Source organism: Gallus gallus, chromosome 15, assembly GCF_016699485.2.
Source record: "Gallus gallus isolate bGalGal1 chromosome 15, bGalGal1.mat.broiler.GRCg7b, whole genome shotgun sequence".
NCBI lineage: Eukaryota > Metazoa > Chordata > Aves > Galliformes > Phasianidae > Gallus > Gallus gallus.
The window spans coordinates 5,543,610-5,570,646 of NC_052546.1; the positions used below are offsets into that span (position 1 = coordinate 5,543,610).

The 27,037-nt window shown below is 45.0% G+C and overlaps 1 protein-coding gene across 16 annotated transcripts in view; it reads right to left on the bottom strand.

Moving 5' to 3' along the window:
- KDM2B (lysine demethylase 2B) overlaps positions 1-27,037 on the bottom strand; it is a 104,869-nt gene that overhangs the window by 52,850 nt on the left and 24,982 nt on the right. For 10 of the 16 annotated variants that reach the window (XM_046901254.1, XM_025155631.3, XM_004945557.5 and 7 more), the window contains 4 exons: positions 25,658-25,764; positions 16,535-16,628; positions 15,481-15,634; positions 4,993-5,108 (listed from right to left, as the gene is read on the bottom strand). In XM_046901254.1, the coding sequence (XP_046757210.1) occupies positions 4,993-5,108; positions 15,481-15,634; positions 16,535-16,628; positions 25,658-25,764 (471 nt within the window). Of the gene's footprint in view, positions 1-4,992; positions 5,109-15,480; positions 15,635-16,534; positions 16,629-17,040; positions 19,723-19,797; positions 20,120-20,324; positions 20,470-25,657; positions 25,765-27,037 lie in introns of those variants that run through there. The other 6 variants (XM_040648402.2, XM_004945562.4, XM_040648401.2 and 3 more) reach the window with 5 other exon arrangements.

The following is a 27,037-nucleotide window of genomic DNA, read 5'->3' on the forward strand; positions in this document are numbered from 1 at the left end:
ATGGAAGTGATGGGCGGCCCCCACAGCATTATTTACCTACAGTATAAACATAGGGTGGTCACATACAGATGTCAGTCACCAGAATTACAGTTAAAACAGAAGTGCATTTTTTTCTTTTCCCAAACACTATCACATGATTCTTTATCAAAATGGCAGCATTACCTAAAATGACTCAAGCAGGAAATGCATCTCTTTTAATTATCATCTTCCCAACAGTTTGATTAAACAAATGAACAAATCCTTAATTACTGGTAAATACACATTAAAAGTAAAAATCTGCCTTGTGGTTTATGCTTAATATTTTGGGAGCAAGTTAACTTTTACCACAAACAAAACAGAAAGCAGGACTGTAACAAAAGACTGCCAAGCTGTGCACTTTTTCTTCCATCTTAGACCTGCTGTTCTCAAAGAAATATATTGTATATTTGGGAGATTATTTCAAGATTAAGAAGAAAATTAAGTGGGTTTTGCAGCCTTTCCCTATAGTTTGCTGTTTGTGGGAGTCATTGCACCAAGGAAGAACCGAGGAAGCTCCTAAAATGCAACAACACATATAGATTGTTTGTGATTTGTTAAAAATGGATGCCATGCACCTTGCATGCACCTGTACTTAACACTGCACACTTCTCTCTCCTGGTGACACAGAAATCTGCATTTTGCAGGCCTGCACACATGCACTGCACTGGATTATAGGAACTGCTTTAAGACATGTTAAGCATTTTAACTGCTCACCTAGCCAAGATGTGTCTGCCCACCTTAATAAAAACACAGGACTGCACTGAAATACCGTCACCTTGGAGAGTCCATTTAAACAACCAAACAATACAGAACAGCACCCTACATCACCCAAAAACCTGCAAAGTCAGAACAGACCCACTATCAGCAGCATCCGGCAGCTCAGGCTTGGCTCTGCACAGCAGGCACAGTCAGAGCATCCACCTGGTGACAGCACCCACTTGAGCATGCCGAAGACTTGCAAAGTAGGGGAAAACGCACTGTATTGTCCCAATAAAGGTATCACAATGCCAGATTTAAACACAACGTGGCAGTTCCCAGAAGTTAGGATTTCATAAATCCAACGCAAATGCAGCTGACAAATCTGAACCGTGTGTTGCTACAGACATGCAGCCAGCAGCACCGCAACTCTTCAGTGTTTCCCTGTACTGTTTTGTTACAAAAAATATACTGGGAAAAAAAAAAAGGGAAAAGGAAAGGAAAAGGAAAATTCAACAAGCACCCCCTTAAATGTGAGAACATTTAACCCCAGGGCCTTCTGGAAATAGAACATTTCTTTCCTTCGGTTTAGTTATTTGTCACAAAGAAGAGACCCAGCCACTTATCACTATTACAGAACACAGGGGAAATTAGCCATGCTAAAATATATGCTAATAAAGGAACTCAAATTTTTCCAAGAGAGCACTGCAGGAAACGAAATTGGCGAAGAATTGACTTACAAAAAACAGGAAGCCGCCTTCCACCCCTCAGCCTTCAAAAGGTTTTCAGCCACATGCCTGGGAATATTAAAGACATCATTGCTCAACATTTGTTGACAGATTCTGAGCTTCACCAAATTTAGTTGTTACCAATGTTAATTCAATGTGAAAGACAAGGCAGTAATGCATGCAGTGCTCCCATTATGTATATCAATCTTTAATATTCAATTTGAGTTCCTAATTGCTTCACTATCAATGTTCCAACCCACAGCAAATCCCTCCATGCCTCTGTAATTCACTGTTTGCCCGACAAGGCTCTGCTTTCACAAACTTTCAGAAGTAAGAGCTGCCAGATACAGCGAGAGATGCTATGCGAAGACCTACAGTGGCTTTTGCCACTACAGCAAGCCTAACTCTGCTTCAGAAATCCTTTAAAGTGTGCCTAGTGGAGAAGTAGAGAGGAGTACATTATTTATGACATCTTTGGACATGTATTAATTGTAATGGGTACGAACTGCATCGCATACATGTCCACATTTCCACCACTGTAGAGTTATGATCAAATGAACTCTATTTTGGAGAAAAAAAAGTAAAAAAAAAGTTCTGCACTCAATTTAAAGTGCAGCATCTGATGTGCACTGCCTGAGGATCAGCTCCCCCACCAGCATGGAGACCGACTCCATCATCTAATGGGCGTTTCCAGCTCTAACTTCCATGATTAATAATTTACAATCCACTGAGTATTTTCTCTAATTATTCCTCTGAAGTGAGAAAAATCATCTCTGGAGTACGATCCATTTCTTCAGTTCAAAGTGAAATAATCGTACAGACTTGTATCACCCTCCAAAACAAAACACTCCAAGCAAGCAAGGCACGGATTTTCCTTAGGAAATTATTTCCCTTCCACAATATCCATAAAGATCATTACACACTCAATTTGTATTTCATCACTCCAATCAGAACATTGAAAACCAGTACGCGATTATTTGTAAGTTAAGGTAATATTTAAAGTTAGCAGATTAATTAAGTGCCAGAAAACCAGACCAGCAGCAAACACCATCATCTGTGAGTGACCACCTTACGTGTATCTGACCCTCTCCACATTCAAATCTTTTAAAGGCATTAAGTTTAGACGAGCTGAGACCCAGGTTGACACGTTCTCCCTCTTCAGCAACACAGAGCTGTAACACCCCTATGCCAAGCTGATGCATCTCAGCACGGCAGCCTGCTCTGCAGTACTCAAGCTGGTCTAGCAGAGAGCTAAACAGCTTGGCCTATTTGACTAGCTGTTAATTGGCCTCTAGGAAAGCCAGACTGCAAAGTGAGAGTCTCTACAAGCTGTAAGGCTGGAGAAGATTTGTTTACCTCAGCTGCACATTAGGAGCTGTTTCCAACAATAGACATGTTTTTTATTACTCCTTAAAACTATTTTAGAATGGCTATAACCCTCTTAAGAAGTCTCCCAGGGATATGAGAAATTAAGCTAGAATAAGCACGACAAGTATATAAACCAGGCAATTTTATCAGGCTGTAAATCAGCATTACCATTTCAACCATGTATTTATTCTTGTCTTAGCTGCTAAGACAATAACAACTACACCTAGCATAAAAATGACTCTGAATATCAGCAAAGATGATTAAGCATTATATAGCAAGTTTAAACACAGTGAAACCTCCATAAAATTGCTCTGTGCCAAATGAAGAGGGGAAACACACCTGTATTACACTTTGATTTGAGTGTGGCGAATTACTTCGTCAACCACATCATGTAATTTACTTCTGCACTGCACACAATGGAAAGATCAATACTGATGAGAAAGTCATTTGCAGTATGTTCACACTGCCAAATTTGTGTGAGCTACTTACTGTATGGAGCCTGCTATCCTAGCCTGTGCATGAACGAAATTATTTGGACAAATAAAATTATTTGCACTAAGAAATTACAAAATGTGATTGGCAAAGCAAATAAAGCAGAACACACTAGAATTCTATTTTGAAAACACTTATCCTCTAAGATTCCTGCACGTTTTTTCTTGTTATTTTTGGGGGGGGGGGGGGGGGGGAGGGGTGGGTGGGTATGTGTTATTTCCAAGTGGCAGTACTGATGTCCCCATCTCTTATGAAACTTTAACTGCAAGGTTTATATTTTGTTAGTCTTGAACTCTTGGTATTCTTCGACTGTACACACAGCTTTGTTATAGTAAGTCTGCCTAAAAGCACAAGTCTGCAAACAGAGATACAGGACTGCCCAATTCACACTGCTAGCACAGTACAGTACAGGAGCTGAAATAGTTACTGCGAAGTTGGGGAAGTTCTGGGCTGTTGGCTTTCATTGGCCTTTTTTTGATACCCTGAAGTATTTCTTGAAGGGAAAATGATAAAGAACTACATCGGACTTTAAAGAAAATTAAAACAAGTCAAGGTCTGATTTGGGATCTCCAAATGTTGCAGTATCCCTTCACAAAAATCAGTGATAGGACATTTTTAAAGAGGCAAATGTCACACTGGGAACCTTCCCATAGGATCAAGGTAGCAGTGACTTTTCAAAGGCATTTCAGTTAACTGTCTGGCAGGTTCCTAAAGGTTACAGAAGTACTTAACTGTAATGGGGCAATCTGCCTCCCGCTATAAAAGCTTTGGAGATCAAAGCTGCATCCAGTTTCCCCAGAAAGGCCTGACATGAAGCACTACTATCCAGTTCCAACTCTAGTAAAACATGTGGCTTTGGGTTGCTAAGTCCAATGGGAACAAGATGTCAGCTCTTCTACTACACCAGGAAAAAAAGCATCTGCTTGCCATCTTCCCCAAAGACATGAAAGGCAATAATTTCTTTTCCCTTCAAGTTGCCAGTGCCAGTATCCTTCATGACAACAACGCACCTTCCCTTTGAGCAGCTGCAGTACACGTACCCAGCACTGTTGGTTCTTATTTACAGTCAGTAAGAACAGCGTTTGCATGGTCACCTTCTCCAGGATGTCGTACCCTTTCTAGGAGGCAAATGCTACACCCAGATGAACATCACAACCTTCAGTCTAATGTCGCAACCCAGACTCCGTCCCATGACATTTTGCACTATATTGAGACACTGTAGAACAAAATCCTGCTAAGCACAGAAGATGCTGTTTCATTAGCAGCATCTCTGCAGCTTTCTCAGTGCAACTGTGGACAGCAGAACCATCTCAGTCCCATTAGCTCTCCATTCTTAGATGTCCATTGCCAGTGTGCAAAGAGAAACAGTCAGCAGGGGGTTACCAGAAATACTGGCACAAAGGTCTGCAGGGGCAATAGGCTTCTGTGCAAAAGGGGATGTGTTTAAAAAGTTCAGCGGGCAAACAGGCGATACAGAACGGACGTGTCTGTAGGAAGCAGGGGAAAAACAGATGAGTAAATGCCACTAAAAATAGCCAGCATCTGAAAGCCTCATTATTTCATGTTTACCTCTCAATCAATCTGACATGGAGATCCCACCAGCTCTAGTTTCTCAGAAAGGAACACAAGATAGAGACAGATTACAGTGATAAAGAACTGTTCAGTTAAAAAGAGAATCGAGTGTCCTTACCCTTGTTCTGTCCTCAATTTCATAGATGCGAAGCTGCATGGGAACATTAAAGCTATGCAGGATATTTCCACCAAACACCAGAGAATCTACTGGAGTATAAACCGCATGTATCCACCCTAGAGAGGGAAAGCAAAGAACTGAGAATGCCTCGTGCTATGTAGTATTACAGAGCAATTTATAATCACATTTTAACAACCCCATAAACCCCATTCTGTGGGGGATGAGAGGTTAAAGCTGTGACACGTTAAACGGCATGCTCGTAGCCACACTAAGACTAATAATAGCAGAAGGTGGCATCTTATGATGTCCACACACTCTCACAACCCTCTGCATACTGAGCTCTATTAATCCACAGAACGGTTACAGTGTTTACTGAGAACACGCAAGCTTGTGACTCAACCACATCCATGACTAAGAAGTAAATTCAGCCTGCTCCACACACTTGGCTCTTAGACACTCTTCTGGCACCTCCAGAAGGGTTGCAAATCATGTTAGCAGTGGTGGTGGGCTAGGGCTAGAACTGGACTGAGTCACATTCAATTTATTTCACTCCAGCACCAGAGCACACATCCTCAGATATCAACAATTTCCAGTTATTACCAGTCCTCCTTCAGAGGTGAAAGTTTCATATCCTATTATCAACTTCCTGAAGCAACTGAAAATCTTTCTCACTGTCAGTCTCAAGTTAAGAGACTTAACATTTCTAGTACTCGATCTGATGAAATTGCCCTGGTCCTATCCTGGAAGGGACCAAATTCACTTTTCACAGGCTCCAAAGCAAGGGAAGAATTTTCTACCATGACAAAAATCCAGGCACAGCGATTCAGGCAGCCATACACAAGCTCTTCTGCTTCTGCATTGTTTGCTTGGGATGTCAGGAGCTGAGGGTCTGCCTATGCAAGACTGTAGCCTCTGATCTCCGCAGTGAAAAAAGAATTGATTCTGCTAATGATCTGGGAACCACAGAGACCAGACACTACGTTTTCTCCCCCTTTCTAATGAAAAGCATTACAATTTATAAACCAGCAGATAGCAAAGCAACACAGAGGGCAGTCAATTTTCTTCTAACTGTGCAGCACTTTCTATTAAAGCCATTGCAGCTTCCCTCCACTTCAAGACCAGTGAGGGAACAGAAAAATGCCATTCCGCATACAGGGTTCTCCAGCCAGCAGCCACAAAAGCCATCCTCTGCAACAATCCTTTGGCGTAAGGGCTGGCAGAGCTGCATCCCAGAAGTCCTTGAGCTACAGCAGATGGCAGAAGCAGGGCTTTCATTTAAGGGCGTATCAGTAGGAATCAGGAAGGAAAAGAAATCAATGGAGGAATTTTCTCCCTGGAAACATCGCTCTGCATGCATTTTTCTGAATTTCAAAATCACAGAAAGGCTGAGGTTGGCCAGGACCTCTGGAGGTCATCTGCTCCACCCCCTGCCTGAGCCAGGCCACCTGCAGCTGCATGGGACCACATCCAGGCAGCTTTTGAATATCTCAAGGGACAGAGATAGCACAGCCCCTCTCGGCCACCTGTGCCAGTGCTCAGTCAATTTACAACTCTGATCCGCATGATAAATGCGATGCACAGAAAAACGCAGGTGGCTTGTAGCTGTGGCACCTCAGGTATCACCACATCTGTCCTGCTCCAGTTAGCCTAATTACGAAGTCCCCTGCTACCATTCAGCATGTTTATTACTTGAAAAATCAAGAATAACCAACTAGAGAGGATTTTTTTTTTTTGCCTTCCTTTACGGGTAGTGCAGCAACCATAGAGAAAAAAAGCTTCAGCTAAAGCAGTTCATCACCTCACGAAATACATCAGTCTGCACTAAAAGCAAACTACTGGCAAGATAAATGACATTCCTGATCATAGTCTTTGGGAAGTAAAAAAAAGATGCGGGGTCAAGGCATTTAGCGCATCCACCAGGTAATCAAGGATTTCTAGAGTTTAGGGGAAAGAATGGAAACCCTGCACTGAAGCAAATCTGCTGCTGAGTCCCCAAAGCTAGCTTACTGGATAGCTGGCAGAACTCCACTGCTGCAGTAATTCAAACTGAAGCTCCAACAAGTGGAACACCTCGTGCACAGCTACACAACTGAGTGGTGGCAGAGGACAGGTCAGAAGCAGCCAGTTACCAGCACAACACTCAGCAGCCCTCACCACTGGCTTACATGGCAGCTCCCCCAGCACAGATCAATCCCTGGACAAACAGATTGAGAGATGCAACAAGTTATTTTCATGGAATCGTCATCATCATTCTACATACAGCCTGTTATCAAAGATTTACAACTCAATTAAGAGTAACTGAGTAACTGAGCTGAAACCTGGCTTTCTAGACATCCGTGAAAGGTAAAATAAATATTCTTCATTTTATAAAGAAATAAAACAAAACACCATCAAAACATGCTTCTGTTTTTCAAGTGTCTCTTTCCAATACAACCCACACAGTAGCCTCTTCCTACAAATTATATTTCCTCAGTGAAAATTCCACACTGGAGTGCAATTGATTTCATTTTTTCTTTGCTCTTTGGGTTTCAGTCTCACCACAAGCTCCCCAACCTCTCAGCTCTGTCCTATTAAACGTCAAGGGTCTTTGCACTAATGGCCTCTGCACTTCCTTGGTAGCAACCTCAACATCATCCAAGAAGAACACGAAATCAATGCCTTGCTCCAAAAAATGATGTCCCAAACACGGCAGTCCCTCAACAGAATGATTAACTAACATAAATGGAGATTCAGTGTTGTTACTGGAAAGCTAGAAGAGATGCAAACTAAAGGACTTCCCTAAAATACTTGAGACAACATCTGGTTCTGCAGATAATAATTAATTCCCTATTTATGTTTATAAACTAGATAGCTACTCATTAACAAACAATGAGCACTTCAATCGACAGATGTAAATGCCTACCTTCTGAACTAAGGCCCTTCAAGATGCACATATTTCCAATAACAAGACAGAAAAAACTGTTGAGAAGTATGTCATTAAATAACAACAAAGCACTGAAATCCACCAGGGTTAGGAAACAGATTAAGAATAAACCAGAGATTGAGCAACCCACAGAATGCCAGCGACCGCAGAAACCCTGGAAGTCAAGTTCCCTACCTCCGTCCAAAGCAGAGCAAAACAATTTCCACATGTGGCTCAAGAGATGAGTAAGGACAGTGTATGGGTGCCCCCCATTCCACACGGGTCCCAGGGACATCCCAGATCTCCAGCAGCTCACTTGCTGCCACAGGCAGGGCACAGCCCTGGCAGAGCTGTCACCTGCTGGGAGGATCTTGGCCACTCAGCTGCAGAGTGTTCTGCAGTCACACTGCATCCCAAAATAGTTTCAGCTTGCCTGAGGAACACGGAATATTAAAACTGCAGAGACACAAACATGGAAAGGTGTGTTCCAGGGACGCAGGACACCATGTGCAAGATTAGACTAAAAAAGATGGAGAACTGACAGTGTAGAAAAACACAGGAAGACTGGCACAGAAGCTACGAGGGAAAAAAAATCTGTTCTAATACTAACAAGAGTGTGTAGAGAAAAACTGAAGACACCAGTACCAGAAAAAGAGAAGTAGGAGGAAAGAGACAAGCAGAAAGCAGGGAGTACTTTCCACAAGCATTGTGTTTTGTGGAAATGAGCTCCGGGAACAGATAAACTTGGATGGCACGTTCAATTAATTTCTACAGATTAGATGCAAGAAGAGCACAAATTGTGAGGATGATTGTTCATTGTGACCACAGAAAACAGAAACGCCCACGTTGGAAACTTCCCAGCTGTAAGGGTTTGTAAAGAGGGAGACCTCTAGAGAAGGTGCACATATCCATGAGGCAAAAATGAAGGCCACCGGGATTGCTTTACCATCATCCACACCCACACACCCTGCCTGCCCCTGAAGAGAGGCACCATTTCTCCCTCAGCCATTGCTTTCTGCTGTTTACATAAACTCTGATACTGCTGCACAGCCCTGGGTGTTCCATGGGTTGGTGTGTGGCAAGAGATGAACAACACTTCTCGCCTTGATGACATTCTGAAAGACAGCAATATTCCCCCCCTCCTCCCAAAAAAAGGGGGGGGGGGGGGGGGGAGGGCTGCAACACAATAAAATACCACAAGTTTGATTTTATACTTAATGCTGAGGAAAAAAAACAACACTGGAAGAGCATCAGAAGAAAAGGAGTAAGGATGTGGTGCTCAGAGATATGATTTAGCAGAGGGTTGTTAGAGTTAGGGTACTATGGTTAGGCTGCGGTTGGACTTGATGATCTTTGAGGTCCTTTCCAACCTGAGTAATTCTATGATTCTACGACAAAAAAAATCCAGAAGTCGGGGGAAGAAGATATTGTTCCTTTCTGGTCGAAAGACAAACAAAAGCACCTGCTGAACATTATCTAAAGCTACTACTAAATCATACAGATGAGAGAGACATACAGAGGCTGTATGGCCTCAGGGATCAGTCAATAAATAGAAAACTTCCTCAGAGGTGATTGGTTTCAGTCAGCCTCCATCAGTAGCAATGCTGCTCCATCAGTGCTTGGCAAGGACACCCCTCTCCTGTCAGAGGCCAAGGAGCCATGCACAGGGAGGCAGCACCACTCCCCACAAGTTGGTGACGCTGGTGCAGCTCCGTGCCATCTATGGGGCACAGCGGGCTCTGCCCACTTCGGTTTGTTTCTCAAGTTATCTTTTTTATTTCAGCTTGTGGTGATTAATGAGCATTTCTCCCTTCTCAAAATAATCCTAGATTATGAAGCAAAACCAGCACTGAGCAGGAATTTTATTTGTGAGACTCTGAAATACCCTCAGCTGATTTACAGTTACAAATTATTCCACTGCTCCCATGAAAGGCTTGAATATTTAGATGTTATCATCTCCAGTAAATCAAGAAGGTAAAATTAACAGTAAAAAAAAAACCTTTTCTGAACAGCTGAAAGAAAGATACAATCTCATTATCTTATGAATTTTATAAAACAAGTATCATTAAATATTGCAAACTTGTTAGAAGATTTCAGAGGACTGCAAATTCCTCCTGCATCTTCAAGAATGCAATTATCCATCTGAGAATAATAAAAAAGATTATTAACAAGTAAAGCTGTGGGGCAAATCGACTACCAACTCCAAGGCAAGCCTATGGTGCATCTGCTTCCAGCAGTAACTGAACAGGTATTTCGCTTTGTAACAGAAAGCACACATTTTCCTACAGTTCTATAGCAGCTTGGTTTGGAAAAGCTGAAACAGTCATGTCTCAAAAATAAAAATCAAAGTGACAAGAGATGACCTTCCAGTGGACACTGCCAGCAAGCGAGACGCAATTTCTCTCAATTCAAAAGAATGATTGTGTCATAATGGCGCCCACAACCAAATGTATCTAGGAAATGCCATGTTTACATTTTAAGAGTAAAAACTTAATTTATCCCCAGCAATGCAGGTAACTCAGCAATTCTCAATCTTGCATAATTAGATAAGAATCAGGCAGAGCACTGCAGGGGAACAGAACTAAAATTCAATGTTATGCTGTCACCTTCTATCTGAAGGTAGACACTCGAGGCAAAAACTCTCCTCTCTGATGCTCTTCACTGATCCCCATCGCTCAGTCCCTACAGATTCCAGGCGTGGAGCTTCCATTAATGTCAGTGGAAGCTCCTGAAATGGAAAAAGCGAACAGCAACTGAAAATAGCCAGGCAGTCACACAGCCCTAGCACAACTCCCTGCAAAAAAAAAAAAATCACCAGTCAGATTTTAATAGCCCGTCATCCTCCTTGATAGAAAGGCTGTGCTACCTTCTGGCCCCGTTACACAATAATTCATCAAATACTGGCTGGCATAGCAGAGGCCACCTTGGACCATGCACTTATAACAGGCAGAATTGTACTGATAATTGATACAGATACTGATGCCGTATCTGAAGCACTCTGCATCCCTGCTGGTCGCTGCCTACAGTCTAGCACAGAACATCCCTTACTGTTCACTTTCCTTCCTAAAAAACGTTCTTCCAAGAAAAGTCATTATTTCTGCATTTGACTGAAAACCAGAAGTTTGGAGCACTCTCAAGTTACCATAACAATCATCACAGAACAATGAGGACATTTTGCTCAACTGTGGCTCATTTTTCATCTCTCAAGAAATTAAGAGATTTTAATAGCATCTTTCCATGTGCAAGGCCCCATGGCATTATAAAGAACATAAAAAGTAAAGCAAAACAAACTGCTTTTCTCCTCCATGGAGGACTGCCAAACTCCAAGGTGAAGCACAGCTTTTGTAAGAGAAGCGTGCACGTCAGTGAGAAGTTTAAGAGGAGGCAGAAAGGCACACCATGCCAGCTGCCAGCAGGTTACCTTCTCCACATTTTGATCCTGGGAAAGGCTAATAAATCAGTGCTGCAGAAGTCTTCTACAACATCTAATGGCAGCACATCATTCAGCTCTTGGAAACATACAGTGGCTTCCTGGACCACGGACTGGCATCTCACTTGGATTGCTACTGATAGATGTGAAGATGAGCCAAGCAGCTCACAATGGCCCGGATACTGGAGCGTTTCAGAACATTTATACAATTTTTTCTTAGAAAGAAACAAATGATCTTAGCATATCTCATGCCACTGCGATATCTTGCTAGTAGAGGACAACACAGACAATATCCCCATCAGATCCCTGAACACTTACCATCAAAATGACAGATAAAAACTCCAAAGAACACCTGGATTGAAAAGGGATGAATTTTTTCTTTGTTTGGAAGTACACAAGAGGAATGGATGGGGTACTCTGAGACTCGAGAATTCCACACACAAAGCACCACTTTAAAAACAAACAACTCAGAAAAAAAAGGACAAGGAAGGAAGCAAAAGGTGGTTTACAGGGCATGAAGACTGGAGAAGGTAAAGGGTAGAAAGTGGGGAGAGAACAGGGTCCACTGAAGTCACTTGGTGATGTAAAAGAGGAAAACTATTCACATTCAAAGTAAAAGGACAAGCACTAAAAGCATTCAAGAAAGGGCTAACACACCTGCAATGACTCAGTGTGCAGTGCATTTCTAGCAGGCTGCAGGGAAGCAGCAGTCAGTACCTAAGTGAAGAACAAGTGGCTGCATGCAAGCCAGAGACAAGTGCCTACAGTAATCCTGAGTGGCAGAAATCAGGAGGATGCTGCCCAAACACCAGCTCAGTCCGCCCCTCACACAGTCAGAGACACCTGAATACCGTCTTCATAGTTAACACCTCAGTGTACACCAAGTGCTCTCACTCTGTATATCCCCAGTGTAAACCATCACTGAACACACTCCCTGTACAGCTAACAGCACAAACAATACTGGACAAACTCTACACTTGTGACTGATGACACTGTTGTGTGTCCCTGCTGAGACAACAGCTGCACACTGAGATTATGCTCCTCCTCTTTGAGACCATCACAGTTTATACCTGAAAAGGAAGCACTCTATAAATGCCCCTTCTGGTTGGCAGATGGATGAGATACGCAGCACCCACTGTACACTACATCACAGCAAGATGTGTTACCTTCTCCAAATTTCATCCAGGTTGAACGCTGAACCATTTGAAAGATTAAATATCTTCTGTGATAACATACACAGTGCTAACAGCCTAGGCCCACAGCATTCTTTACTGATGTCTTTATGAACAAGGACAAGTTATCTCCCATCCTAGGAAAACAAACCAGATTTCTACAGGGAAAAAAAAAACAAAACTGTGCTAACATGGATAATAACTCTTGCTTCCTTCTCCTCTTGATCTCTCAGCTGCTCTCACATCTTGAATGTTAGTCTGGCTATAATCCTCAACACATCAGAAAGCAGTATATTTGTCAACTGACAATTAAACGTTGACATCAGTTTAGATTATACGAACAGAAGAGGCCAGGTTTTTAGTTAAATTACCACTTTACTGCAGACTTTACCAGAGTTGATCATCCTTGACTCATCAGTGGGAACTGGTAAGGTAGGAGGTGAGAGCTCGTAACAGTGCAGCACTTGTTTGGAAAAGTCCTATGGGGTCATGAAGAGTGCAGCTTGGGTTCTATGCAAGGCAACAGGCTCAGCATCCCTCAGAACCCCAGCTTAACTTCCCCCAACCCCACAGCTGGGAGGGCCTCCTAAAATACTGCAAGGTGCACTTTGACCCACAGTGACTCACTATGCTGATAATACTTGGACAATTTTCCCCTTGATTCCACAGCTGTGATCATGCCTCTCGGTGCTTTCCAGGGTTAGAAGCATAGGTAGAAATTAACTGGTTTAAGCCTAATCCTGAAAAGACGAAGGCAGTGATGCAGAGGGAAATACCCTGAGGCCCTGGTGAGCACTATAATTATGCCTTCTGAAAGAATAACTCCCATTCTTGTGCAACTGCTTTGTAGTTTCAAGGATTTACTGGATCTACTGCTGATCCTAGATTCTCAAAGAAACCTTCCATCTCCCACAAGCCTATGATCTTACTCCCCCATGTGTCTTGTTACAGTCTTCTCTACCTACTTCATCCTTTACGCTGTGATGATATAACAGCATTGCTAGGACCACCTCCAAAAATGACTTGAAAATGAGAGCACAGCAGGATATTTTATGCAAAAGGCCCTTCACTGTGATGTTCTTCATTCACAGTCCAGCTGAGCACAAGCTTTATCATTCCACACTTTCTGAGCACATGCCATTGCACCCAACTTGAGGCTGGTTAAGAGTTTATCAGGCTCAACTGAAAGCGTGGGACAGACTGATTTTACAGGCACCCATTACCAGAGCCCAAGCACTAAGAGCTACAAAGCACATACAAAGCACAGTCTAACATAAACCAGTGTGATACTCTCACAAATCAGGGGTCATAAGAACAGATCTCTCTGACAAGGCTATGCTCAATTTGACCTGGAACAACTTCAACTGGGCATTTCATACCTTCTTCAATAACAAGAAAATACTGTTCTTTCACATAAGAGATTTGCGAAGGTTTCTGACAGTACACAGCAGAACAAAAACCTCTGAAATCCATCAGGTGCTTAAAGAGAAATTATTCATATCTGTCTTTCAAACATGCCAAGGGGCCTACAACAGCTGGGGTACTGGCATTTCTGTACTAGGGGTGTTCCTAAGAAAACAGAAATTATAGTCAAAAAACGTGTGGGAACACTTCAGCCACCATACTACAGTTGTGTCCTGTATAATCTCCCACAACTTGCTGTATTCCAGCTGCTGAGTGTGACTAAACTAACACACAGAAAGTCTTATTCGTAGGAGGCTGCTCACAAGGGAACAAAGATAAATATGAAGATGCAGTAACAGATCTAAGCAAACAGCACAGGCACACTCAAACACCCAGTTCAAACAGTAACAGCACATTCTGACCTGTTTCAAGGGAAGACCTAATTCCTTTAATGGATTAACTCCTCCACCCTCCAGGTCCTTTTACCTGTCACCTCCAAGCTGATTCTGACCAAATACTTACCAATGTGCAAATTTGCAGACTTCAGTTGATACTAGTAATGCTCCCTAGTTAGCAAGAACATTATCCATGTCTTTTCATGACCTGCATTCTATCCATCTCCAAGATTTAAAAAAAAAAAAAAAATTGTAACAATCTTATCTCTGCAGAGTAATTCTAGAAGCTGAAGAACTACCAAGCAGTCCTTCTGTCATGTAAAAAGGCTATCAATATTTATTTCCCTGGTAAGCTCCACTAGACAGAGGCAATGTATTATATCATTATAAAGAAGCTTGCAGACCCATAACAGTCAAAGAGAGCAAAGCCTGATATCATTTGAAATGAAGAGCATTACAGATTGCACCATCCTTAATCCATTTTAGGCAGCAGAATAAAGGCTTGAAAACACCAGCCTTCAAAGCAGCAACTGTCTGGTTGCTTTGTAGAAAGAGCGTGAGTCGTGCAACGCAGCCACTGAGGCAGGCAGCAGTGTAAAATCATGGCACGCCTGGGCTACTGGCAGATGTCCATACCCAGCACAACCAGCACAAGTCCTGAAGAATTATAATCGTAAAATAACATTGTTTTCCCACAAAGCAACTTTGATGGAGTGTAACACGTGCTCTTCCATACAGCAGAATCTCCACTGGGCTCTATCAGGAATCAATCCACCTCTGACCACAGACAGCAGCAAAGTCAAAGGTAACAGAAATGCAGGTAAACTTGCCAGGAGAGATCACTGGTCACTGGATATATTTAATAGCAGTTTTACCTCAGAATAAGAAAAATAGAAAAGTGCTTTTCCAAGAAAACCAACGGCAGTAACAAAAGTCACAGCACCTCTGAGAAGTGGTGAACTGACAGCCCCAGAGACCCAGGGCCTCTCTCAAGTGATCACCGCATACACATCCTCAGTTTGAATGAGACAATTCCTGGGAAATGAAATGCATTCAGCCCGTCTTTCCTTGCCACAGCGAATAAAGAGCTCAGCACAGGCCTTAGATGTGAAGAACTGTTTTACAGAGAGCTGTTAGCCGAGCACAACAATTCCTGTGATTCCAAAAACAGTTAGCAAGTGATACCTGAAGGAATGAAGAATGTATAGCCTTGTTTCAGTTCAATTCTTTGGCATCGTTCCACTCTGTCTCCCAGAAAGATATCACTTTGCTTTCCTGAGAGAACCCATTCTTCATAAAGTTCTAGATTCTGCAGAGTAGGTGGAATCAGCCAGAAGATCTAAAAATAAAGCACAGATGTAACTATTACCCACAGTCAACAAAAACACACAGATGAGAAATTCCAAGAAGTTTATCATGCGTTAGAGAAATGAACACAGAGCACCAAGCCTGCTTTCTGCATAAAACACATTTTCCAGGTACTGTACGTTGAGGTCCAGAGCAGACAGCAGCAGCAATTACGTGCTGGAAGTGGCAAGATAACTGTCAGTTGTCATCTCTCTTCCATGAAACATCTCATTCAGAAGATGCCTGCACAATTCACTTTCAGTTCAAAACAGTGTGCTGGTATAGTACAACTTCACTGTACGCAGAGATTAGCAGTATCCGCACAGCAGAGACGATCAATCTGTTCCATTTATCTCAGTGCCCACCTTACGCTGTCTACACTACAATTAGGAAAGCAACCTAAACCAGTGAAGATACACAGCATGTGTGGCTATGTTCACATTTTAACATTTCTCCATTCTGCAACATCTCAGCTCAGCTACAGCGTGCACACAGAAGGAACACGGAATCTCTAAAAGGATATGGTGAAGCTCCAGCTACAGAAGGTGACTTAGGAGGGCACTCTGACCCAACAAGGGTACACACAGCCATGTACTCTCTGCGTGACACTTCTAACCACGCAGCAATAACATGCACAAAGCCACCACCACCACCAACGTACGCATTACAGGTCTCAAACAAATCACTTGCTTGTTTCATAAAGGTGAACAGTGTCCTTCCAGTTCTGCAAACTGCATCTACATCAAAGATAACTGAAACAGACTGACAACCGGCCAGCAAAGACGACAAAAAAAGAAAAAAAAAAAGTGAAAGAAAAACAAAAGCAAGCAACCCCTTCCCGCCATAGGAGGCAGAGAGGAATAAAAACAAACATCAAGCAAGGTTCACTTACCTTCCCCCCACGGAAAACGTGATACCACACTGAAGTGCCTCCAAAATCAATATGGAAATCAGTGAAGCATCCTTTCACACTCATCAAACAGTACCTGAAAGCAGAGCAAAGGACAAAACAGAATCAGTCTGAAACAGTATTTTTCATGTCTTAATTTACAGAGTACTGCATGTGCAATACCGCTTCCATCCAACCATATTTTTGCATTTACAACACGGGGGGTTTTATCTCGTGAAGTAAGGATAATTAGATTGTAACTGAAAAACGTGCATCTCCGAGTTTGAGTTTGCAGTCTGGACAGCCAGGAGCGAGCTCCCAGAGTCGGGGAATGGAGGCAGGATGGGAGTCACGCTGTCAGAAGCAGCGCTGCACCGCCCGTCACCGGCTGCTCCGCTCCACGCTCTCCTTCATCGCTCGGGCATAACCTTCACCGTCAGCCGTACGCAAATAGCCTCCAAGTTTTGAAAAATCGCATTTGCCCATAAATGCTCCCAAACGCTCATCACCTGCGTGTCACCGCTGCCATTCCTGCGAGGAGCGGGGGGCAGACACCTCGCTTGGCGAGCTAGCTCCTTTTTGTTCCCATCGCTCGGCATCCCAGCAGCAGCAGGCAGCCAGGCCGCAGCCGGCAGCATGGCCAGGCACCCAACCCGTCAGCTCACGCCGCCTCGGTGCGGCTCTCCCGGCGGCGCCCCCCGCCCGCAGCCCCGGCCCCGCGGCCCCGGCGCTGAGCGATGGCCGAGCTGCAGCGCCCTGCGGCCGCAGGAAACGCACACCGCTTAACCCACTAACCTCTTTTCCTTGTTCCGGTCTCCGTTTCATGGCCTGATTGGGTTTATTTTTTTGGTTTGGGGTTTTTTTTTTTTAGGGTTCAGGGTTTTTTTTTGTTTTGTTTTGGCTTTTTTTTTTTTTTTTTTTTTGGTTACGGAAACAGTACCAGAAAGGGGAGGTGGAGGGAAAAATAAAAAAAATTAAAAAAAAAAAAAAGGTATCACAGCACTGTGCCTTTTTCTCGGCACATCCAGGTGGCGAGAGGCTCAGCAGTATGCAGGCGGCGTGCAACGTCCCGCGCGCCGATAGGCTGCGGCCGCCCGACCAATCAGCGCGGCCCTCGGCCCCAGGAGCCGCTGCCTAGCAACCGCCGCGAGCCCGGGCTGACAGGCCGGCACGCAGCGCTGTCAGGAAGGCGGGCCGGGGTCGGAGGGTCCCGCACCGCCGCCCGCCATTACGGCTCTGCGCAGCGCGGCGCGCGGGAGCGCGGGTTCTCCTCACGGCGCCCCCAGGAGCGGGAGCGGAGAAATACCCCCGGGCAGCCGGGATGCTTCAGGATTCCCAGCTAGCCCAGGGGCTGTCTAGACTCTCAATATGCTCCATTTCAAAATACGAGTCCTTCCCTCCCAAACGCCTTTTTTTTTTTCTCCTTAAATTTCTCCTTTCATGCTGCAGCCCATCAAGATGTTGCTGATTACAAGAAGTCAGCCAGAAATTAAACCAATAAAAGCCCAGGAAGGAAGGCACCTTTCTTTGAGCCAAACTGCAAAAAGTCACAGACGGAATCACGGCACATAAAGCAAACCCTCGGTTTGCAGGCAGCACTGAGGACGAGGGGCTTGCATTGTGCTCAAGTAGAAACCCAAACCCTCTGGAATTGATTCCTTTTGTTTGTGGAAGGCGAGCCATAAAAGCAGGGCATCATCGGTTCAGTCAGACCCGGCTACCTGTGCACACCCGCTCGGGGAGCACTGCGGGGCCCGAAGGTGAACTCATCATTGTATGGCTGCGCCCATCCGCCCACGGCTAACGCAGACCTGAAGCTGTTGATCTGTTTGTGCTCAGATAGGAAACAACAGCATTCATGTCCTGTCAAACCCGAGGGCTGAGAATGTAGCTGTGTGAGAAAACACCCAGGCAGAGAGCAGTGCCAACACGCATTTTTGTCCATTTCCCCCTACTCTCTTTTTGCCCACTTCCCGCTGATCTCTTGCAGCTCTGTACACACAACCTCCATTCCAATCCAGGTGGGTGCCACGAGCCACGCAAATGGTGGTTAACAAAAACATACAGCGCGTTTTGAACTACAAAAACACCTTTTTTTCCTTCCCATCCACAAAGGAGTCACTACACAGCGCAGATTCCCCTTTGGTTTCTGCTGCTCACCCACCCCACCGGGCTGCTTTTGTCCGGCCCCACAGCGCGGAGGGGCCGCAGCACGCCTGGCACAATGCCTTTGCATTGACCTCTGCGCTTCCTTCCCAACGCGCCGCAGTCACATGGCCCCGCGCAGCCCCACACACCGCTGCTCCAGCAGCTGCTGGTGTGGGGAAGGAGCAACTTCTCAGGTTTTTTGTGCCACGCACACCCGCAATAATCATCGTGATTAAAATAGAGCTGTCGCACAGTCACCGCGCTGATAAACGCAGGGCCGCAGCAGGTAACGGGGTTATGGGAGCACAACCCCAAGCGGTGCGCAGGGACATAACCCTGGAGGTACGCTCTGAAGGTGCAGGTGATGCAAAGGATGCCCCACTTCAGCTGTTCTCCACCACATCCATCCCCTGCAGAGCACCAGCATGGGCTTTACACCATCAGGCAGCTGCTTGTACTCTCCCATCGGAGAGCTTCCCTTCCCCACCGGAGTTTGTTTCATGCTCCAACAGCCAGGAATTGTTTGGGTTAATGCACTGTTATTCTGGAGGAAGGATCTGAGGTGTAGGGGAAAGAGGAACTTTCCCCCAAAAAAATCTAGGGAAATCTGTTAGTGAAAGGATGCGGAGAAACATGGAGTAAGCTGCGAACTCGCAGGGAAGATCATCCCCCATAAAGAGCACGGGGGATGATCCAAAGGAAGGCAATCACCAAGCAGACGGAGGCAGAAACAACGCAGAGCCGCTGCTCCGCACGCAGCACGCTCCCAGGCAAACCCACAATGCACTCGCCACGCATCGCTCCGAACCCACAAGCAAACAGCGAAACAAAGACAGCAGCGGACACGGCAGGATGCAGACGCGCACGGGCGCAGGCACGCGCGCAGGCAGGGAAATGCACATGCACACGGACTGGGGGGAGACGCGTGAGCACACGCAGGCGGCATTACCCCGAGCTCAGCTCCTTTTCTCTCGCATTAGGTATCGTGCACCATACGGCTCTATTCCCTCTGGCATTGCGAGGGCTCCCCTGCCACTGAGCTCAGCCCATAAACCACTCCCAAACCCCAGCAGAGGCTTCTGTTTTTTGTTCGGGCCAATGAGAAAAGTATAGCTCACTCTTCCTTCCTCCCAGGAGCAGCGCCGGCTGGTTGAAATCCCTAAGCCTGAAACCGAATACCACAAACCCATGAGCCGACTGCGAGTGCCAAAGCAGGGAGAAGGAGCAGGCCCCGCGGCGGGCAGGACGGGAGCGGCGCCGCACCTCCGCCCCGGACAATGCCGACGGCCCGAGCCACGCTCCCGCACAGGGGCCCCGTAACCGAAAGCCACAAATTACGCCGCGAGACAAAAGGAACCATTGTCACCCTGGAGACACGGGGCCAGCGCTCGCGGCCCCTTCTGCCGTCCTCCGCCGCCCCACCCCCGCCCAGGCCCTACCGGCCGCCCCCGGCCCCCACAGCGCCGACCGCGCCCGCAGCCCTCGCGGGAGGCCCGAGGGCCCCGGGTCCCTCACGGAGGAGCCTTCCGCTCGTGGAAAGACCGGGCCTCCCCCCACAGAATGGGACCCTCACAGAAAGGGGTCCCCGGCTTCCCCCCTCGTAGAGTGGACACCCCCAGTCTGCAAGCAGGGCGTGAGCACCCACCTGCAGCCTCAGGTCCAGCTCCGCCTTCCAAGGGCACCGGGAAGCCCACAGCCCCGGGTTCCCCGCCAGGAGCAGGGCCTGAGGTGAGGTGAGGAGCTCTTCAGGCAAAGCATCGCCTCTCCAGACCACAGAGGAACTAATCATTAAAGGTGGAGCGTGCAGCAGGCACTTCAAAAGCACATAAAGGACCTGGTGCCTGCCCTGAGGGGGTTACAAGCTGAGTCAGGCAGACAAAAACAACACACCAGATAAGGGACAGCCTCAGTTTGCACTAGAGATTTTGCAAAGCAACCAGAAATCCAGATCACACCGGTAGCAAAGAGAGCAGTTGATGCCGACCTCATCCCACCTCGCCCTGCTCCCATCCAAGGTGCTGGTGAAGCACCGAGGCCCTGGCACGCTCCTGATCCTGGCCTGCCTCCCTGCTGCATGCAGGGACCTCACAAGGAAGGAGTTATTTACATTCCAGCCATTGGATTTTGGCACGGACAGCTCACAGAGAGGAACAGCAGAGCTGCACCCAGCTACCATTTCAGGCTGGCTGCAAACCTCACCGCTATGGTGTGCATTCAGCTCGTGCTGGGGAGGTTACCTTTGAACTTTAAGAACTGAGAGGCCTCTCTCTTAATTGGAAGCTTAAATTTCTGAGAAGGCAGTGATGGCTATGAAGAAACGAACCAACCTGCCAGTTTACACAAACCTGGCCTGTCTGCCCTGTGAGCACGTGAAGCTGGAACAGTGTTCTGGTATCTGCAGATGCAGCTCATTTCTCCATCTCTGTGTGTCATGGCTGCTCAGCTACACCACAAGGAGTTTCAAAGACCAGCACTTATTTCAGCTGTATGTGTGACTCTGCAAGCTGTACACATGGGAAGATTTGAGGCTAATGCATCAAATTGAAGACATGAAGTTTTGTTTACCTGGCTAACTTAAAAAGTTTGAGAACTCGTGCTTACTGGTCTCATTTTCTTGTACTTAATTATATCTGTGGGGCAGTTTTGTATCCAAAACAATTCACAAATGATACACACCATGCACAGAAGTATCACAAATGCATTAAACAGCACCAGGTTGCCTTGCGGGACCTGTGAGCTCCAGCAATTCAAAGGGCAATTTCTGTCCCCAGAGGCACACCCTCAGCTTCTAATTAGACCACAGCTCCACAGAACATTTTAGCATCTGCTTAAATCCATCTCTGCTTAGCAAAGGAATGAATGAATAGAAAGGAATGGACGGCTGAGTAACTGCCTAGCAGAGGGAAAAACAGTGCTAACAGTGTATTGTATCAGAGCAGCACCCTTTGTGAACAAGTCGATGTTTGATGTAAAATCACAATCACGGGGGTTGATCATCAAGTCCAATCCCCCGATATCATCCCTTATTGAAGGGCAGCAGTGATATTAGAGATCTATTATAGCAGTGCGTAGATATTCTAAGTAATAAGAAGAATTTTGAAGGCCAAAAGGCTGCTGCAGCTATTGAGGCTTGGCACAGTTGCTATTTTGCTGCTGCTGCTTTGTAAACAGGCTCTGTGATCTCAGCAGCAGCGAGCCACTGTTTGCTCTCCCAGCACCACATAGACCTGCACCTTGCATGAGCTGCAGAAGGGCTTTGCCTGTGATCCCCCTGCCATGATCCTGTCATGCCCTTGCACTGCCTCCCGGTTGGCACAAACATCCATGCAACCATGTGGTGGCTGGAATGGCCTGAAGAGTGACCAATTTTATTTTATTTCTGAGTCGGTTTTTAGCCAGACCAATTTCTAGTCCAGTTTACACTGCAGCTGCATAACAGCATGTTCTGGCAGTAAAGATGGGACAATGTGGGCATAGGACAGTTTTTTCAGGGGCAATGCCAACTTACATCAGTTTGAATTTTGTCACAGCACCACCATCTCAGCAGGACAGCCCCTAACTTCTCACGTTTTCTTGCTGCTTAAGATGCACTGCTTGGAAAGTTCTACTTATTTTGACATAAACTGTTCCTCACTTAATTCAGTCCTCTAAGGCTCTTATTAGGAAAGTAGTCATTTACTTACAGACAGATGAATAACCTCATTACCCTGATTTTTTTAATTTTTTTTTTTTTTAAAGTTAATGGTGCAAATCCAAGTGAAAGCCACAGCAGCCTCCAGCACGTGTAGCACTCCTAGTAACCGAAGCAGCGCAGCAGATGGAGCGTTCTCTAACTTCACTCCCAGCACGGAACTCGATGTGCAGGAGCCAAGACAGACATTTGTGTCTGGTAATGCCATCTGTGTCTGCAAAACTGCAACGCGCTCGCTGGAGTGCTTTTTGTTTGTAGGGAACACGTTAATGGTGGGTATCGCGTACTGCAAAGTCAGTATTATGAGAACGCTAAAAACCAAAATGAAATGAAACAATCCAATTTCTAAGCATCAACAGTCAGAATTAAAGAATATGAATACTGGTGATTCACAGAGACAAACGGGACACGTGAAACAAGTGACAGCACTGACATTTAGCTCCGTGATTGAACACAATCTCTTTAATAAGGGCTCATGCCCTCTGGGCACTCACAGCAATAGCTGGGACTGGTATCTATACAGGAAAGGGGCAATCTGAATTTCCAGAGATGGAGAAAGCTAATCTCTTGAGGATTTCATATTTAAACTGGACAAGTTCATGGAAGAAAAACCTCCTGAGAGTCACTAAGCACACAGAAACCACTTCCAGCTCAGGAAGTCCCTGCCTGAACTGCTTACAGTAGAAGTTCAGAAGTCTATTAAGGGGCTGCATCATTTTATGCTTGTGCTGTTTTCCCATTCCTCCCAGAGCAGCTCTGACAGCAGACAGCAGCAGAGAGGTTACTGAGCACCGTGGAGCTTTGTCCTGATCCAAGACAACTTCTCTGGTGCTCCTAGACTATCAATATTTGCTTTTAAATTTATCTTTGTTGCTTCTACAGACCAATACAGATTCCGTACCACCAGCGCTGTAAATCATCTTTCTCTACCCTTTCTGCTAGATGATGCTCATTAGATCATCCTCTTACACTCTCACTCCAGCTGCATCATACTTGACTTTAACCCTTATGCACAGCAACTCCCTTTCCCCACAACAAACTCCATTTTCACATTTCAAGCACCTAGTCTTTCACTGTTTAGCTTCCCTTTATCACATCTACTAGTTTATCAAGCTGCCAACCTCCACCTTCCCTTTGCTAGTGACAGCAACCTCTGTGGTTGTGTCTGCTTCCTGAACAGGCATCCCTTCCTTTCTACCAGGTCACCCCCCACACATGGGAAAAGCTCCATGTCAAAATCTGTTGAATTGCTACTTCTCTAAAATCCCTCCTTGAAACCTACCATCTGGCAGTTCATGATGCAAGTAGTGAACTGCAAGAATACACTCTGCTTTTTCAGCTAAATTCTGCTAGTCATGTTGTTACCCTATCCTTTAAACCATCTCTGCCTTGCTTTGTTTACCTACTGCATTTTTGTTCTTTGTATCTGGAGTGTGTCTACTCCAGGTAAGGGACAGTTTTCCTTACTTCTTACTTTGTACAGTCCAGGAATCCTGAAGATTTGAACTGTTCCTTAGTTTTAGCTTGTTATAAATAAAGCATGTTATTTAGTGGACTAACCACTTGGGAAGGGGAAACAATTTGCCTGAGTTCTATTTTCCACTCTGATTGTACAACTTTAGGCAAGTCACACAGGACATTTCCAGATGCACGTGTGAAACTTGGCACTCTTATCCATATCTGATGACCCTAACAAGCACTTTACTTGTTCGGGATACAGTACCTCTAACTTCTACTGAAATCAGCGTGCTCAGCACATCACAGGACAGGGCTTCCCCATAATGCTTGCCACAAAGCCCCTCCTATTATGGAGACCTGCACCTTCCAGAATATTTACTATTATGGAATAAGAGATGAAATGATGCATATCACTTTGTGACTGCACGCTTCTTTGTATATGTTAGTATCAATCTATCTTAGACATTACAGTTTGGAAACAGTTCTAAGCGATTTGCAGAATGCTAGAAGTTGGTTCAACAACAGAGTGTGAGATGCTGCCAGCATTAGGTCTGGCCAATAGAAAATGCCTCTAAAACAGAAACAGCAGTGAAGTCAATTTAGTGCTTCCAGGATTATCTGCTGTTCACTGGCCATACAAGTCAACAGCTGTTACATTATTAACAGTAACCCCAATTTCTGCTGTTCATTCCTGTGAAACTTCTTCCAGTGCATATTTTCAGGCCTCCAAAAGTGGTATGTTTCCTCTAATCTTTACTCCAAATATTCAAAAAACAAAAACAAAGAAGCCACTATAATTTCAAGGAAGACATTCAAACAGAAGGAGCAATGAGGTGAGTTTATACTATCAAACTCATCCAAAGACTACAACTGAGATTGGCAGGAGCAGGACAAACTACCTGTGATCCTCATCAAACCTGTTCTGAGAGGGTCCTCTGCCACCAGAAACACAATGTATGCAGCAAGTCCAATATTTGGGAACTTCAGCAGGTAAGTAAACTGCCATGAATGGCAGAAACAAATCTTTGAGAGAGACTCACACCTATTAAAAATGGACTGCAAGCTCATTTCATGAAGCATCAGCTAACAACTTTTCAGCCATTAGTAGTTTAGAACCCTGGGAAGGATCTGAACCCAGCCTACAGAAGGACTTCAATTATACTGTATGAATTGTATGACATCTGTATCCTGTGAAGGGGCTTTCTGGGGCAGTGCTTTTGGAGAATGGAATAGTTCAGGTGGAAGGGACCTAAGCAGATCACTAAGTCCAACTTCCCACTTCAGGGCTAACCAGAAGTTAAAGCATACTGTTAGGGACATTATCCAAGTACTTCTTGAACACTGATGGGCATGGGACATCAGCCACCTCACTAGGAAGCCTGTTATTGCATTTGACCGCTCTCACATCTTTATCATTTAAGATCTGCCATTTTCAAAACAGTTGCTGAAAACTGAGAAATAAAAAGGAACTTTTTAAAGGGATTTGATTGAAAATGTACTCAAATCGTAGATTATATCTCAGTTTAAAATATCTAGAAAAATTGCATTGAGAAATTTAAAAGGTATACATATACATAGTATTCCTTTCCTAAAGATCCCAAACACAGGCTTTAAGATCATGAAGCATTCATTGTAAAATTCTCAAATACAAAATTGGTCTCCTTCAAAGCCGGAGCAGCCCATCAGTATTACACTGCTTAAGCAGATCAATCACACCAATCCCTCTTCCTGCTCACTGAAAATAAATAAAGATTTCCTTTCCTTCTAGCTTTTGAGTTCAAAAGGAATTAAACCAGGAGGTCAAGAGGAAAGCATTTGAAGAAACTTACTTTTTCACTTTGGGGTATTTCATCTCTGAAATAGCATTGGTAGCATCTGTCTGTCTCTCCTTCAAATGCTGTGGCCACATATTATCCACCCAGTCGACTAAGTCCACCTGGAAGCCCCAAAAATCAACTGTTAGTCACAGAACACATGGTAGGATGTACCCCCTGTTGGCTGGAACTCTAATAGTGACAGCAGCAGATGAGCAGCAGGCATACTTTTTTGTAGCCAGTATCCCAGAAACTGCATTTATGAGCATTAAAATACAAGCACAAAAGAATTACATTTTTCCAATACGTTACATTTCAAGGAACATTAAACCCATTCTTCTGGCCACATTCTGATTTTAGTAATTACATTATCTTCTCCTTCATTGTTCTACTTCAGATTAAAATTCACTGAAGTTCTTGTTCAAATGCCAAACTTTTAGGAAGCACGGCAGGAGAAAACAGCGAGAAAGACATTACCGGCAAGATAAAGAGGAGGTGGAAACTGGTGCCTGTTGAGGGACATTTTAACACATCTCTCCTGGGTCCCAGAGCATTAGCTGTCCACCAGACACAGTAAGGTCAAGCCTGTGTCTCATTTGTTGGTCTTTTTAGTGATGCCCTAGGTATCCATAACACTCCCTTCTGGTTACACAACTTGATCACACACACCAGGTTTCAAAACAGCAAACTCCAGTGAGGGAGGGAAGTCCAACCAGGCAGGCTGTAGTGCGGCATTTGGCCACAGCGTGGCTATACATCCCGAGCAGCTCAAAACCTCATGCCATGCTATCTATGGGTCAACAAGGGCTGCGAGACCAACCCAAGGTGTTTGTTGGTCACCTACCCTCCCACTGCACGCAGCAAGAACAGAGAGGTCCAGTTCTGCCATGGGCAGCACTCAACCTAGCATCCCAACTGCTACATCTTTTAAAAGGCCCATGGAAGAACGATTATTTGTACGAGCTGACCCAAAGGCTTGCATCCCCAGAGCATTTTCATAATGCTGCACTTAGCACATGACACTTTTGGAGGTTAGGGCTGTTGCTTATCTATTTCTCCATCTGCACCAGGTACTGTTGATAACAAGCAGTACTTTGAGAAGAGTCAAAAGGAGATGATACAGCCAGTAGCATTAGTACCAGTTCTATGACTATCACAGTTGTACGTGGAAAAAAAATTGATCATTACTGCCCCAATTCTGAAATAATCCCCACATCCTGATATTGGAACCCACAGTCTTTACACAACTGACATGAGTCAAGTATTTCTGCCTCATGTGGGCTTGAAATAGCCCTGCAGCATTCAAAGGATCCACTCCTACAAATACAGTATTTGGTTAATATCTGACTGTATGCACTGACTGGACTTCCCCTCAGTCCCTGTCAACCTCTTCTT